A 16,859-nucleotide genomic window follows, 5' to 3' on the forward strand; every position below is an offset into this window, starting at 1 on the left:
ATAATTATGGAAAGAACGTGGAACCAAACGGTGATAACATAAATACACCGCTCGATCTGAACATTATAAATTATGAAGATTTCGAAATCGAAGAATGAAACCGTCATTTTGTAAAATTAATGGATTAAAAATATCAAAATGATTTTAAAAAGGGAAATAAGGAAAACGAGACTGCAATTGGTCGATTCAAAACGATATATTTATTGAAATAAGTATATATACTAGCCGAAACCACAGAACTCAAATCTCAAATAGACGTAGAAGAACTATGCAGGCCGCTGTGTGGCCCCTCCGCCGCAACGCGGCAGCCATTTTAGTTAGCGCAAGACACCTCCGCTTTCTGCATACAGATAGGCCTATTGTTAACATGAGCAGTGTGAATGTTCAACAAATATCAGCAATATGCCTTCTTGTGCTGCAATAAACTGTACAAATCGACTTGTGAAAGGTTCTGGGAAAACATTCCACAGGTAAGTAATTTATTTTTCTTAATTATGAAGAGTTTACTCGCCAAACTCTAGTTAAACTTTCACGTTATGCACAGATGTAGTTTTTCGTTTATGTAGTCCCATCTGTTAGTTTGTGTGTGTTTGTGTGTGTGTGTGTGTTTGCGGATTTGTCAGTGCATTTTGACTTGAACCAAAGGCCGTGCCTTTGCTTGAACTTAAGGACTCTAGCTCTTAATCTCTTCTCTCCCAATTTTGTTGAGCCACACACAATTTTGGGCTGTTAGGAGATGCATAAACATGTTCAGTTATCAAGGATCTAGGTTAACATTTGTCGTCTAATTAGACTAATAGGGTTGTATTTTGTAATCGCTTTCTTTATCGTTAGTAATTGTTACTTTGTGGAAAATATTGGTGTGACGCGTGAGTGAGTGCAATCTGTGCCCATTTGCCCTAGTTAATCATAATGTAGGGTGAGAGCCAAGATAACATTACGAGTTTAACTGATAAAAGAAATAAAGCTTGATAAAGTATTTCCCTTGCTGTGTGTACAATGTCGCCAAGCAAAAAATATTGGGGGCTAGAGTATGGTCTAGTGATTGAATTTTCGGACACTGTACCGTATATAGAGTGTAGAAAACATGTGGGGGGCAGGCGTGTAGGAAGCAGTTTTGGTTGGGGGGGGGGGGCAAAGACCCAAGGGGGCTCACAAATTTTGTCTTTTCTTTTGAATATAGATTTCCCAAGGATGGTTCAACCCTTCAGAAAGAATGGCTCGTAAAGATGAGGAGGGACAAGTGGACACCCAGCAAGTATGCCAGCCTATGCTCGGATCATTTTGATGCTGAGTGCTTTGACCGTACTGGCCTGATAACCAGACTTCGCCAAGGTTCAATTCCAACCATTTTCAACTTCCCAAATCATCTCCAAAAGGTAAGTAAAATTCAGAATTCTTGCATTAGGCCGGTTTACTAACTAAAGAATAGAGGCCAAAATAAAATAAAATAAAATTTTCCTTCCAAACTTTCTGACAACCAAAAATATATATCATAATAAATGAATGAATGAAAAATACAAAATAAACATTTTTATCAATCTAAAGTTCCGATGAAGTTTAAGCTACCATTGAAATGCAGACAAATTGTCTGATCCATTCCAAAGGCAGTAACACATACATGTACTATACATATATAATTTGTGAATTTTGGGAAACTGAACTAGTCTAGTTATACATTTTCTTTTGTTTATTTTTATCTTTGTCACTTTTAGACTGTGAAACAGCGCAAACCACCTCGTCCAAGAACCAGCCAGAACGACTCTCCAACTTCGTCTTCAGAAACACCACAGTGCTTGGCGGGTTCATCCAGCAAGGCACTGCCTACATCTCCAATCAAGCAACATCATCATGACCACACTTACTTTGTTTCGGATAGTCCAAGGGGTGTGAAACGTAAGCTGGACAAAATGCAAGATATTGTCATCTCTCATCAAAAGCGACTCAAAAACACTCAACGTAAATCTCGTAGACTTCGGAAAAAAGTCGACACTCTAGAGACCGTGGTAAACACCCTGAAACAGAAAAATCTTATGTCAGAGCAAGGACTAGACATGCTTCAAGCATCCTGCAATGTCCGCGCAGAACAAGATCCGAATGCATCATCTTGCCCGATTGAAGAATGAGAAGTTGAGTGGACCATTTGTAAGAAAACAATTATCAAAATTAATCTTGTTCAAACACCAGTGAGCTTTTATACAGAGATTTCTTCGGATGGCTTGTGAAAATGACATTCACATGTTGTAATGGCATCATTATTGTTTGTAACACAAGTACTGAATACTCCAGTACAATATACTTCACTGTGCAAACATTTTGAACTGTTAACTTTGCCCAATACAATCTTGCATAGGTCAATTATTTTCCTCAGTCGAGCATTTTTACCTGTTTATGGAAAATGTTAGTTCTTTGATGCCAAATTGCTCCCGATATTGTCAAATCAATTTTGTTTTTCCGAGAGACTTGACTTGGGCAAAATTACTTGTACTAGCATTTATCATATGTTTTTAATGCTTTTTCTACGGGAAATATATATATCTGTATTGTATTTTGACTGAATGGAAATATTGGAAAATACATCTATCTATAATTCCAGTAATCTCTGTGTGTATGTTTGTATGTTTGTATGTTTGTATGTCTGTATGTCTGTGACCGCTGTTTCTCGACAACCACGGGTCCGATATACTTTAAACTTGCCAGGTATATTGCTGGGGACCCGAGGATGTGCCTTTTCAAGGTTTCATATTAATCGGAGAAGTAGTTACCGAGCTATGTCCAAAAAACGATTCAACCAATCAGAGAGCAGCGAGCTATCACGTGTGCCGAACGTGGCGAACAGACTCTGCCTCGGACGGCACATTTGAGAGCGTATTCATTTATTTCACGTTGGCAAACTATGTTGCCGCTATGTTGGCGTTAAACGATGTTTTAAAACTAATTAAAACTAATTTGCGATTCTTTCGCTTTCCTGCGCGTTTGTGCATGCTATGGCGATTTCTTTACCAAACTCCGCAAGCCGTTCGCTTTGGACCAAACCATTTCATGTAAATAGAGGGGGGGGGGGGGGATATAATTTTAGATATAGATATAGTACGGGCATGCCCTAGTTACTAGAAAACTAAGAAAAATATTCATGTTTGTTCTTGTGTTTTAACGTGCATATTAAATTGCATTCATCATTATAGATTCATAGAATAGATTTAAAGAATTAACAAATAGTAGAAAGAGAGAGGGAGAGAGCTAGTAGAAAGAGAGAGCGAGAGAGAGAAAGAGAGAGAGAGTGAGTGTGTGGGGGGGGGGGGGAGGGAGGGAGGGGGAGGAAGGGAAGATGTAAAAACATGACCAGAAGGGGAAGATAGTAGAGTGAGAGAAGGGAACAGGAATGAGGGGGAGGAGGGGGGGGGGGGGGTAGTGGAGAGCAAAAAAAGTCAAGTTCTGTGATGGAGAAACTATCATACTGAGAATTGGCATGAGAAGGGAGTGGAAAGGGGGAGAGAGAGAGAGAGAGGGGGAGAGAGAGAGAGAGAGAGGGGGGGGGGGGGGTTGTGTGTTTGTTTTTAGAGCTGGAGAGACAATTATGTTGAGAACTGGAAAATAATAGAGGAAGAGAGGAGCAGGAAAGAGAAGGAGGGAGAGAGTGGTAAAAAGTACATGAGAAAGGAGCAATAGGCAGAAAGTGAAAGAGAGGGAGAGGGGGTACAAGAACCAGCAAATAGTAAGGAGTGAGAGATTAGCAGCTAGAGATGAAATGGAAAACTACCGGGGGAATTCGGATAAACTATGTCAAGATGCCAGGAAAATGCTTCGACAGAGATTTAAATTATGAATAGAATTCATAAAATAGTGTTTAAAAGCAACACAACACCGTCCAATATAAAAATTCACGTCCACTCATCCACTTCCACTAGGCCTAGCTAGCGCACACGTTCGCCTATTCAGTTCTTGCGCTAACTAAAATGGCGGCGTGAGCGCGCGAGCGGGGCCACCGCTGTGTGTGTGTCGTGAATGGGCATAGTTCTTCTACATCTATTTGAGTTCTGTGGCCGAAACCCGTGGAACATCCACGGAAAGGAGGATGTGGTGTATGGATAGAGTGTACCATTATGGATGGCATAGGGGATTTGCTTGTCCGAGTAAGAGTTAGGAAGAAAGATGAGAATGAAGAGTGCGTATATGAACAACGTATTTATTGCAATCTACTTAAATGACAACGCTACGATATACTTTTGAAAAATGAATGGATTCGTAATAGGAATCGGCAAAGCACCACTCTGGGATTGTCCACTCAGTGGACGGCTTGCTGTCGCCTTCGACTGTCCAATCAGCGGACGGCTTGCTTCGCCTTCGCCCAGCAGACGCCAATACGATGGCGTCGTAAGATGGCGTCGTATCGGCAGTTAATCGGATGCTTTTGGGCCCCAACGTCGGCTACTCATCCACCTCGTTTAGTCATAACTCGTCCATAACCTTTTTAGCCGCGTCGCAGACGCTGCTCATAGAGTGCCCTCTGCTGTTGTTGTTGTTGTTCTTCTTCTTCTTGTTCTTGTTGTTGTTCTTGCAGAAAAGACAAAACCTCAAAGCTCCACCCATTGTGGGAGAGGCTTCATATAAACAAATATCCACCATTTTATTAACTCGCATAGCTTTGAGGCCTGTTTTGTAGGCCCGTGGTGTCTTGCTCTCTCACACAGTTTTCTTTCAAATCAAATTCGATATATCATTTCATTTTTCACAGTCGCTAACATAGTTTTAGACTCGGTTGAAAAAAAACGTGAAGAAAATCCGATGAAAGTTGCCCTTTATAGAACGAAATGAATTCTCAAAGGCCTGTAACTTCAAGTCCATTGAGATTTTTTTTTTTTAATTGCGGCATGTCAGTCATACACCGCCCGAAATAACAGACGGGAAAATGCCGATATATATATATTTTGTTTAAATCGCGGCATGGTCAGTCATACACCGCCCGAAATAACAGACGGGAAAATGCCAAGATATATTAAAAATTCGTCCATTTGATGACAATCGTCACGATGAAATATTTAATTTATACGTCGTCACAATAATGTGGAGAGAGGAGCATAGCTTCGTTCACGTGTCGCCACACACGGGAAATTGCCGAGATATATATTTTTTAAATCGCGGCACGGTCAGTCATACACCGCCTGAAATAACAGACGGGAAAATGCCGAGATATATTAAAAATTCGTCGCCACACACAGGAAACTGCCGAGATATATTTTCACTTTGCACAAAAATAACATCAAGTAATCGAATCAATAGGAATGTCCTGTGCCTATAACATCGACGTTATAGGCACAGCTGCATCTAGGCATTGTGTAACATCGACGCGGCTTTTGTTTTAATTAAAACTTTTTGTACTTGTTTAATATCGTGTTATACATCACTTTTCGCCCGATCCCTCAATGGTGAAGAATCACTTAAAAATTTAAATAATTCTCATATCCGAATCCATATTCAGATCTTCACCAAAATCGAATCAATTAGTCTTTGTCAGACACCCAACCTGTCCACCAAGTCTCGTCCAAATCTGTCCATAACTTTTTCAGATATCCTGCTATATATCGTTTTTGGCCCAATCTCCCCAATGGTGAAGAATCACTTTAAAATTCTCCTAGCCGGATCCGAATCCGGATCCTCACCAAAATCTAATCATTTCATCTGTGTCACATACACTACCTCTCTGCCAAATTTCGTCTGAATCTGTCCACAACTTTTTGAGATATCTTGTTCACAAATAGACAGACAAACAGACGGAGAGGGGTGAAAACATAACCTCCATCCACCTTCGGTGGCGAGGGTAATAAAAGAGAAGTCACCAAGACTAATGGAAGTGTCCACACTTGGTTAATTGGATAAATTAATCATAATCTAACTTCACTTGAGACTTTAAAATAATCCAAGTCCGTAAAAACGAGTGCATGAATGAAATAAGAGCATGAAAGGGAATAACCACCGTTTAGAGGCCATTTTTCCCCGCAAAGCGGGGGTTGGCCTTTTCGGGGACCGTGGTTGTTGTTGTTTTTTTGGTCCCCTTTTTGAAGCAATGTTTTTTTTTGACAGAAACGTGCGGCGGCCGCAGAGTTTCTGAGGTAGCCTCAGGGTGGCCCTAGGGCGTATGGCTATCTTTTACAGGCCGTAGGGGTCGCCGTAGAATTATAGCGCGGAGTTATAACTTTTTTCATTTCTAGGGTGGCCGTAGCAATTCGACAAGCCGTAGCCATGACAACTGTAAGTGCTGTTTTACATATGAAAAATAACTGCTATATATACCCACTCGTTACCGTCCGTCTGGCCGCACGTTCGCCTTAGGGCCCCCCTGCGGTCGCCTTGCGGGCACCTTGAGGCTACCTTGCGTCTGCCTTGAAAATTCTATGGCCGCCGCAGGGATGCCCTAAGGTCACCGTGCGACATCAAATCAAAGACCGTACGGCACCCCCACGTTTTCGGTCTCCACAATTTCTAAATACCCCGTGCGGCTACCCGAAAAATAAAAACATATGTGACTGCTACATTGTGTGACCGTGGAAATACTGCGGCCGCCCTATAATTGCTAGTGGCCGTAGATTTCTTAGACCCTACGGCCGCCGAGCCAAATGTGACTGAAGCATGAGTCAACCCCCCTGGCGTTAATTCAGCGATCGACCGGGATTCGAACCCAGGATCCTTGGTATCCTAAGCTGGCACCCTAGCCGCTAGCCCAACACCAGGGACTCAGATCATGAAAGGGAATGAAGAATATAAATGAAAGCAAGACAACGACAAGTGATACAAAGAAAGACAATATTTATCTCTAATCAGTACCATTCTTTGATACACAGTGGAAATCCACCGCAGGAGTTTAGTGAGGGTGCCAGCACTCAATGATACATATTTCTAAAAACAAAGCACTATCAAGTACGGTATTCAAGCTCCACTAGTAAATTATATAAATAGCCCTGAGTGGGCTGAAGCTCATCTCTTGCGGTTGTAGCTCAGACTTCTACTAATTTGGGAGCACTATTCCAAATTGTGATAATATCATTGTGAGATATTCATTTCAACAAATATTCATTTCAACAAAATTTCAACAACAAGCTATGATAATATCATTTCAACAAATAAAAATTGAAATTCGACTAAAAATAACTGTACGAGTTTTCTGAAACTAGTTTTCAATGTTTTCTAGTTTTCAATGCCATCGAATGTCATGGCTAGCAAAGACAGGGAGGTAAACTTGATTTAAATTTGGAAAATTTTTTTTTTTTTTTTTTTTTGGCAAGGAACGGGCACCCACGTACGGGCACGTCCTAGTTTCAACAAAATTTCAACAACAAGCTATGATAATATCATTTCAACAAATAAAAATTGAAATTCGACTAAAAATAACTGTACGAGTTTTCTGAAAATCGTCACACCTCCCTGACGGACCCTGTACTAGCAAAGGTAGCCGTCAATGACGGGGGTCGCATAAATGTCTCACCTAAAATGAGCAATTTCCTTTGGAGTGTGTATTGATGGAAAAGGGATTTCAGTGTAAATATTCAGTGAGCATATGTCGCAATGGGTGCAGCTCGCAACCTTGACAACCTCGTTCCATTCTATCAGCTAAGATTTCAATCCATGCTTGTTGTACCTCCGAAGTACTGCTCAGGAGTGAAGGTGATATTATGAAAGCTCAGCTGGGAAACGGCGTTAGGCTTTTTTTGGCCTACCGCCTGATAGAAGATCACCAAAGTTCTTTCCATACCAACCGACCACCTCCGCTCCAGGCACCTATAGGCCTACCTCTCCACATCGTTTCTTCAGCTCCAACCTCCCCCCCCCCCCCCCCCCTCTCTCTATAATCCCTATAGCTTTGCTTTCAGCAATTTCCCACAGCATTTCATTCTGGTTTCCCATTCGATGATCCATAGATCAGTAGTTTCAGTTTCACTTTTCAACATCAGTTTCGCTTTGAGATATCAGTTTAGATTCGTCATTGCAACTTGTGATGTGACGTGAATAGTGCACAGAAAAGGTCGGCAAAACTGATTTTGAGAGGAAATCTTTTCTAATTATCGAAGGGTCTAAAGTTTTTTTTAAGGTCATAAAGGGGTCTAAAGTGTTTAATGAATCATTGATCTTAAAAGGGCCAAGTGAGGTCTAAAGGTGTCTAAGAATGAAAGAGCAAAAGGGGTCAAAAGTGTCCAAATGGTCTTAAATTGGCCAAAGTGTGTTAAAAAGTCAATAGGTCTGAAAAGTGTCAAAAGGTGTATATGTCTCAAAAGGGTCAAAATGGTATGAAAGGGTGTAAAGGTCTAAGGGGTGTAAAAGGTCTAAAGGGTTTAAAGGGGTGTAAAGGGTCGAAAGGGGTGTAAAGGGTCTAAGGAGTGTAAGGGGTCTAAAAGTGTGTAAATGGTCAAAGGGGAAAAAGGGGGTGTAAAGGGTCTAAAGGGATCTAGGCGGTGTAAAGGGTCTAAGGAGTGTTAGAGGTCTAAAGGGGTGTAAATGGCCTAAGGGGTGGGTCTAAGGGGAGTAAAGGGTCTAAGGAGTGTTAGGTGTGTAAAGGGGTGTAAATGGTCAAAGAGGTCTAAGGGGGTGTAAAGGGTCTAAGGAGTGTAAGGGGTCTAAAGGGTTGTAAATGGTCAAAGGGGTCTAATAGGTATAAAGGATCTAAAGGGGTCATAGGGGTGTAAATGGTCTAAGGGGTTTAAAGGGTCTAAGGGGTGTAAAGGGTCTAAAGAGGTCTAAGGGGTGTAAAGGGTCTAAAGAGGTCTAAGGGGTGTAAAGGGTTAAAAGGGGTCTAAAGATGTTCTAATGGGTATAAAGGGTCTAAGGTGTGTAAAGGGTTAAAAGGGGGTCTAAAGATGTTCTAATGGGTATAAAGAAAGAGTCTAAGGGGTGTAAAGGGTCAATGGTTTCTAAGGTGGTTTAAGGGGTCAAAGGAGTGTAAAGTGTTACGGGGTCCTCTGCAATCCCCTGGTCTCGGTAACCTTCGAACCCCGAGAGGAACCCCGGCAGAAAGATGTAGATGTTATTCCGTGTCGAAATCAATCACTAATGAAACCATCCATGAAACCCTCAAAGGAAACAATCCAAATCAATAAGGAAACCACACCCTTGGTTGTCAATGCACAAATATTATATTAAAAGCACACAAAAAGAACCATACAACAATGGGGGCAATCAACCCTACAATCAATATCTTAAGATGGTAACCCCAAACTCACGGCACTCCCAGGAAATGGAACCGAGCCCTCCTCAATGTCTCTATAACCCACCAAGGCGAAGTTGATGCGCTCCGGCGGCGATCGTTGGAACAATGTCCGATCAAGAGCAACCGAGGCGTAAACGGTCGAAGCGACACAGAAGTCACGTGGTTCAACACCCAGCAAACTCGCGGTAGAAAGGGAACTCCCAAAGACGCGATCCAGACGTGCACCTGCACCGTTCAATCAGCGAACCGCAGTGCAATCTTCAGATGCCGCTTTATTGCACAGCAGTCCCCGGCAAACCACCGGAGGATAAGCCCAACCGACGCGACAAAAACCTTTTCTGATGAAGGTAGCGTGTGGGGCGAAATGGCGGATGGCCCTCACTCGAGCCAGAGCTTCTAGGCAAGGATTCTCCAGAATCTCAATGCCGATACCTGTCTACGCAGGCTCCACAATACTCCGGCGATATCACCTATCGCGCGAACTTCCTTTCAAGGACTCAAAGCCCACTCGCGACGTTCACTCAACCACGCTCCGTACAGAGCTTCAAGGCACGTCTTTTACTGTCCTCACGTCTTCTTCTTCTTCCACGCCTTTCTCTTCCGGGTCACGATCCGATTTCCTGTCTCATTTTTACCATGAGAGCTTTTAACCTTTTAACCACAATAACCATTTCCCTTAAGCAACAATACCCATAATACGTAGAACCCACAATAATAATAATAACAATAATAATAATAAGTGCCGAATCCGTAACAAAAGGGTCAAAGGGATCTAAGGGAGTGTAAAGGGTCTAAGCCTAAGGAGTGTAATCCCTCATATCATGGAAGATGGTGAAGAACGGCCAATAGCATTTGCGTTAACCTAATCAGAGAAAACTTATTCACAGATAGATAAGGAAGCATCTGGGGAGTCAAAAAAATTTCACCATTTTGTTTTTGGCAGGTAGTTTACCCTGGCCACGGACCACAAACCCCTGATATCAATCCTGTACCCTCACAAAGGCACACCGGTGATGGCAGCTGCTCGTCTGCAATGATATGCATTGCTTTTAGCTGGACATGATTATGACATTGAATACAAGAGCACAGCTGAGCACGGCCACACAGATGCATTGTTTCGGCTTCACCTTGAGATCATCCAGCCATCTGCATAGAAGGATGTTGATGCTGTTTATGTGCTTCACATGTCACAAAATGAGGTACTTCCAGTCACAAGTGATGAGATCCGATGGGAAACTCAACATGACATGGAGTTGGCTCGGTTGCTAGAGCATGTCACTCAGGGTTAGTCTCCAGAAGCTAAACAGTTTCAACCTTACTACAACTGAGGATGAACTGTTAGCCCATTGTGGCTGTCTGTTGTGGGGGACACACTTAATTGTACTCCGATCATTGCGCAGTCGTGCACTCGTACAGCTACACGAAGGACACATTCTGGTAGTAAAGATGAAGGCATTAGCACAAAGCTATGTATGGTGGACCTGAATTGATAAGGAGATCGAACAAATAGCTAAGTGCTGTTATGGAAGTCAGCTCCATCAAAACATGCCACAGGTGACACATTTGCATCCATGGGAGTGGCCCACTGGCCCCTGGCAAAGGACACATGTGGATTATGCTGGGCTGTTTCTTGATACTGTTTCTGGTGATGGTTGATGCACATTCAAAATGGCCAGAGAATTACATCATGAAGTCAACTACAACTACATCACAACAGACCATCATCAAACGGCATGAGCTTTTTTCCAGGAATGGCGAACCTGAACAGCTCGTATTAGATAGTGGTGGCCATTTCACATCGGATTAATTTAACCTGCTTCATAAAACGGAATGGAATTAAAGACCCACACAATGGAATTATGACACATTAGGAACTACCATCCAGCCACAAACGGGTTGGCTGAACATTTCGTCCAAACTTTCAAACAGGCTTTTCACTCTGCAAGGGATGAGGAGGGTACCATTGAAGCCAAGTTAGCTCAGTTCCTGATATCCTATAGGAACGCTCCTCATACAACTGGAGAGAGTCCTGCAAAAATGTTTCTCGGCTAACTACTTCCTGCGTACTTCCAATCACGTGATGAGATCAGATGGGAAACTCAACATGACATGGAGTTTCCTCGGTTGCTAGAGCATGCCACTCAGGGTTAGTCTCCAGAAGCTAAACAGTTTCAACCTCACTACAACTGAGGATGAACTGTTAGCCCATTGTGGCTGTTGTTGTGGAGGACACATATATAGTGGGTGGGGGTAATATGGACCCCAATGAATTTCCCATGATGCACTGCATCAAGCCTAGTCTCCATATCATGGGATAAACAAGTATGGCCGACCAGCAAGTGAACAACTGCAGTTGATTCAAACTCTTTAATGACGGTAAGTGCAAACTTCCAAAAGTTTTCATCTCAAATTTTACAATTCATAAGCATGCAGTACTGTGTATGTACATTGTACATGTAGTCACAGCTTGTTTGATGAGTGGTGTCCCTGGCTGAGTACACGTGAGAGCTGACTACAGCACCACTGTGTGTAGAAAACTCCATCCCAGCCCATATGTACTGGGCATGCTGACATGATCGAGAGGTATGGTGTGGGGAATATGGACCCTTTGGTGGTGTCTAATATGGACCCATGTCCATATTCCCCACACAGGAAGTTAATAGAATAAGTCCACAAAACAGCATGTTCAATGTCAAAATTTGAATCAAATAAATTTTTCCGCACAGAAATATGTGACTAAGCAAAACTAGGCATGGTCCAAGTAGCCGTCAAGCTAGATAGATAACATGTACACTTGATTCTGCATAAAAATCCGACAGTGACTATGCACTGTCGGAGATTTAACTCGCCCCGAAAAAGGGTTGTTTTTTTTGTATACAAGATCGAGGCTCGTGAAAGAGCTAACATTAATCACACAAAAAGTCAAACCGACACATAAAACACAAAAAATAAGGGGAGCGGTAGACAAGACAGGGAAAGAGGGGGAAGGACACAAACACAACATTTGAGAGCAGGGACATCGGGAGAAATGTGGGAGGGAGAGGGCTTGGGGGGAGGTGGGAGAGGTATAAAACATATGAACACTGCAAGGACTTCCAGGAAAGAAGTTGGAATTTCAAAAAACAAAAGTGTATCTGGGGTGAATTAGCGGGGGTAGAAAAGATCAAGGTTTTGGATGGGGGAAGATAAGAGATGGTGGTGAACAGCTGTTTTAAAGACCTGGAGGGAGAAGTGGGATTGAAGGGAGTGGGGGAGTTTGTTCCAGAGGCGGGAGAAAAGGGGAATGAAAGAGTGAAGGTGAGCAGAGAGCCTAGATTTTGGCAGTTTAACCATAAGAGGGTTGCAGGCAGATCTTTTGCTACCTGAAGGAATATTGGCAGGACAGAGCACAGAGAGAGCTGGGGGAGCAAGGCCGGAGAGGAGTTGGTAGAAGACAGAAAGACCACCAACCTGCCTGCGGTGAGTGAGTGAAAGGCCCTCGGAGTTAGCTTCATCGCAGGAGATTCCAATGATTCTGAAAGCTTTGGTTTCAACAGCGTGAAGCTGAGCAAGGTGCGAGGCAGGAGCACCACCCCAGAGGGGAGAACAGTATTCCATTGAGCTGCGGATGAAAGCCTTGTATGTGGTGAGGAGCTCAGGTGTGCCAAGGAAGGAAGGACTTCGCAGGACGGAGGATGCCCAGTCGGCAACTGGCTTTGGAGGCCAGCTTGGAAATGTGGTTCTCCAAAGAAAGATCATGGCAGATAGTGAGACCCAAAAGCTTGAGCCACAGAACTTCTTGGAGAGGATTGTTGAGAAAGTAGATGGGAGGGTTTTCCAGTCGGTCTTTTCGGAGAGACACAGTAAGAGTGTGAGATTCGTCAGGATTGAAAGACATGTTCCACTTGTTTGACCAGTCTGTGATTTTGTCCAGGTCTGCAGAGAGTGAGGAGGCTGCAGACTGCTGATCTGAGGGATGAGGAATGGAGCGGCAGATAGTGGAGTCATCAGCAAAGAGATAGAGAGGATTTTCGAGAGAGTCAGAGAGATCATTGATGAAGACCAGAAATAGCACAGGGCCCAGAACACTACCTTGGGGAACTCCAGCCAGAACAGGAAGGGGAGATGAGAGAAATCCATTCAGGGCCACACGTTGCCTACGACCAGAGAGGAAGTCCACAAGCCATGAGTGGAGATTTCCATGGATACCATAGGAGGAGAGTTTGGTGAGCAGAGCTGGGTGCCAGACCGTATCAAAGTTTTCATCTCAAATTTTACAATTCATAAGCATGCAGTACTGTGTATGTACATGTTTCGCGGTCCTTGTTATCAACACAATTTCAACGTAATTCCACATTCAACGTAATCATTCCGACAATCCGGACAGAAATGTAGTGCAGGAGATTGCCTTCGGAGAGCTAATGGCCAATATGTCTCCACCGGCTCGCGGAACAAAAGCAAGACGTAAACGAAAAACTGAGACGGCAGAAATCATCACATCCTCTCCTTATAAAAGACGTTTGATTGTGGAACATCAAGAACAAGAGAGAAGGGCATTGAAGAAATGGCCAACACGCGAGAAGCAGAATCCTATATCCCCAACTAATTTGAAAGCGAAAAAATGCAACAGACCATGAACAAAGCATGGTCCTCCAGTTCGAAAGCAGGTTACCAAGTCTGCTAAGCAACACAGAAAAAGACCTGAAAACTGCATGAGTAATGTCTACTGCATATATTGCAACTCGCTGAGGTACCCGGCTTCGCTGGGTTGAATAAGAATAATACAAATATATGATGAAAAGAACATGTATATTTTAGAGCAATATCACAGTACATTTCCTACATGACGTTTTTTTAATTTTCAATTTCTCAAAACCTCTGGGTATACAACATTTCTGGTTTTCTTACTTGGTGCCAAGACATAAAGATTGCTTGGTTTTCCAACCCTCGAGCAGCCCACGTACAGCTGGCCATGGGCAAACACTTGTTCTGTGAAGTTCAGGCCTACAACCTTCATTGATTGCCCCTGCGCCCTGTTGATGGACATAGCAAAACATAGCCTGATGGGGAACTGAATCCTCTTGAAGGAGAATGGAAGGTCAGGTGGAATAAGTGGTATCTTTGGAATGAATACTTTCTCTCCTCTGTATTGTCCTGAGAGGATGGTTGCCTCTAGGACATGCGGCATCATTTGCTGGATTGTCAATCGTGTTCCATTACACAGCTTTGGTGGATCAAGATTCCTTAGAAGCATGATTGGTGCTCCCACCTTGAGAATCAACCTGTGTGTTGGGAGTCCTTGAGGCTGACGACTGTTGAGAAACTCAGTTGGGAGGTTTACTGCCTGATCTTCATGTCACTTTGGCAAGAGAATCATAATGTCTTTCATGACCGGGCAGCGAACGTCATTATGTGCGACATTACGTCACTCCTACGGACGTGAAAACATTTGTTTTCCTTAAAAATATATTTAAAATAAATAACATAGTACATACAGTAACAATAAAAGAAGCTAAAAAACAATTTAAAATACAATAAAAAGCACACTAAAAAAATATAAAAATGTACGTACAGTATACTGTACGTACGCGCAACTGCTGATTCTCATTCAAAACAGAGGCGACGTACAGTATTCCTTTACTGTGTCTGTGTTAGCCATGGGTCCGAAGAAGGATAATGCTAGTGTTTCCAAGCGTAATGTGGTTACGATGGATGATAAGGTAAATCTGATTAAAAAGTATGGAAAAGGTGGAAAAGTGTCGGTGATAGCACATAGACCTCATCGCGAATCGGAACCGCAATGCGTCATGGGATCGGAAAGGGGCAATAGCGCTGCCACAAACTACACCATGGAATTGCAGCTGGCCCAGTTTTTTAAACCATTGATATTAAAATAAAAAGTAGCCTATAACCACCGGAATTTTATGCTGATTCCGAATCTGGCTAAAACTTTTCTCCGATGTGTAGTTCTTGAGTTATAAGCGGACATCCAGACAGAGACACACACACACACACACACACACACACACACACACACACACACACACACACACACACATATACACACAGACACTCCTCCTTTATTTATATAGATGAGCTATTTGTTGATCCACCTGAATTTTCTTGGATCCAATGCAGTGAATGCAAGCAATGGGCCCACGAAAACAAAACTGACTATGAGGGTATAGGTGCTTTCGTCTGTGACGAGTGTCGCTAAGGTTGTTGTTCACTGAAAAATCGGAAAGTAACATTTGTCCCAGGGAACATTTGTCGAAAATAAATTGGACTTACCACATTGAGGTAATATGGACCCGCGGTCCATATTACCCCAATGGGGGGTCCATATTCCCCACGCTGTTTGGAATATGGACACTGATGGCATATTTTTATTTGTCCCCTCAATCATATGTCTTTGATTTTATTCATCCCAAACTGCACGGGGATGTAGGCTGTCTGGTTGTCTAAATAAACCATTATTTGGAAATTTTCCTTTTCTATTTTTGTATAGCCTCTATCGGGACTTTGGCTTAGGGGGTCCATATTACCCCCACCTACCCTAATTGTACTCCAATCATTGCGCACTGAGGAGAAATCCGGATGCGGTTAAACGTGACATCAGGAAAAGGGTCAATGATAGACATTTTCACCGGGCCTTTGGCGGAGGTAAAGGCCGCGTATGTGAATTTCTGTTGGGACAGTCTGTTCTTGTGGGTGACTACTGTCAGCACCACAAATGGGTAACTGGTGCTGTAAGGTCCAGACATGGTCCCTGAAATTATCATGTTGCAGTTGGACCTTGTGTTTGGGAACTGCATGTGGATCAAAAGTGGATAACCGGGCTTAGGTGTGAAGTCCTACTCTTATAATGAGCAGGCCCTCCTGTAAGATTGGAGTCAGAGGGGTCGTGGTCAACAGAAATGATGTCTGCACCGGCGAGAACATTGCCGGCTAAGACCGATGCTGCACGAGCATCAACAGGTGTTGCATCTCAACCAACTGAGGCTCTGGGAACAAGGCGGAATCCACAGAGACACCATAAGGCCCCAGAAAGATTGTATCTGTGATGTGATTCAGTTATGGAGCAAAATAATCTCAAAATCTTGAGCCAGGGTAGGTTTCACCCCTGCAATTCCACTATATTGTACATTTCAGTTACATTTTGGAAGATTTTTGTGATTGATTGCAGTGTTCTCTTGTTATGATGCTCTTTCAATGTCTTTGATAATTATATTTTCTGGTGTCCATCAAATAAGTAAAATGTTAATTTATTGTAGTGAGGGATTAGATCTAGAAGGGAGTAAATGTGGTGTATTCGTAATAATATTGTATATTATAGGTCCCTTTGTGTATTTTGTAAGGATTCACTGTGGAGTGACACAGCCTTGTTATGATCATGCATCGGCAAGTATTTCCAAGCCTGCCATCTTTCGTGCCTGGCGTGATTACTTTGAGCTACTCAAGTCCTGATAACATATACAACACCCCCTCACCACTTCCCTTCTCTCTCTACTGTTATTTTGTCCTCTTGCATCCGATTCCATTCAGTTCTCCAGTAGTACTAGCTCTTCGACGAGCCTTGACTATGTATACAAAAGCAACTCTCTCTTTTTTTTCTTTTTTTTCCTCTCTCTCTCTCTCCCTCCCTCTCCCTCTCCCTCTCCCTCTCCCCCCCTCTCTCTCTCTC

At 43.0% G+C, this 16,859-nt stretch overlaps 1 protein-coding gene across 1 annotated transcript; it reads left to right on the forward strand.

The window, feature by feature from the left end:
* The first annotated feature begins 60 nt into the window (after positions 1-60).
* LOC137438170 (THAP domain-containing protein 1-like) lies at positions 61-3,182 on the forward strand. Its single transcript, XM_078766574.1, has 3 exons — positions 61-470; positions 1,184-1,379; positions 1,716-3,182. Exons 1-3 carry the CDS (start codon positions 403-405, stop codon positions 2,124-2,126), a joined length of 675 nt encoding a protein of 224 aa, XP_078622700.1. The 5' UTR covers positions 61-402; the 3' UTR covers positions 2,127-3,182.
* The last annotated feature ends 13,677 nt before the right edge of the window (positions 3,183-16,859 follow it).

This window comes from Myxine glutinosa, chromosome 1 (assembly GCF_964187855.1).
Source record: "Myxine glutinosa chromosome 1, kmMyxGlut1.1, whole genome shotgun sequence".
NCBI lineage: Eukaryota > Metazoa > Chordata > Myxini > Myxiniformes > Myxinidae > Myxine > Myxine glutinosa.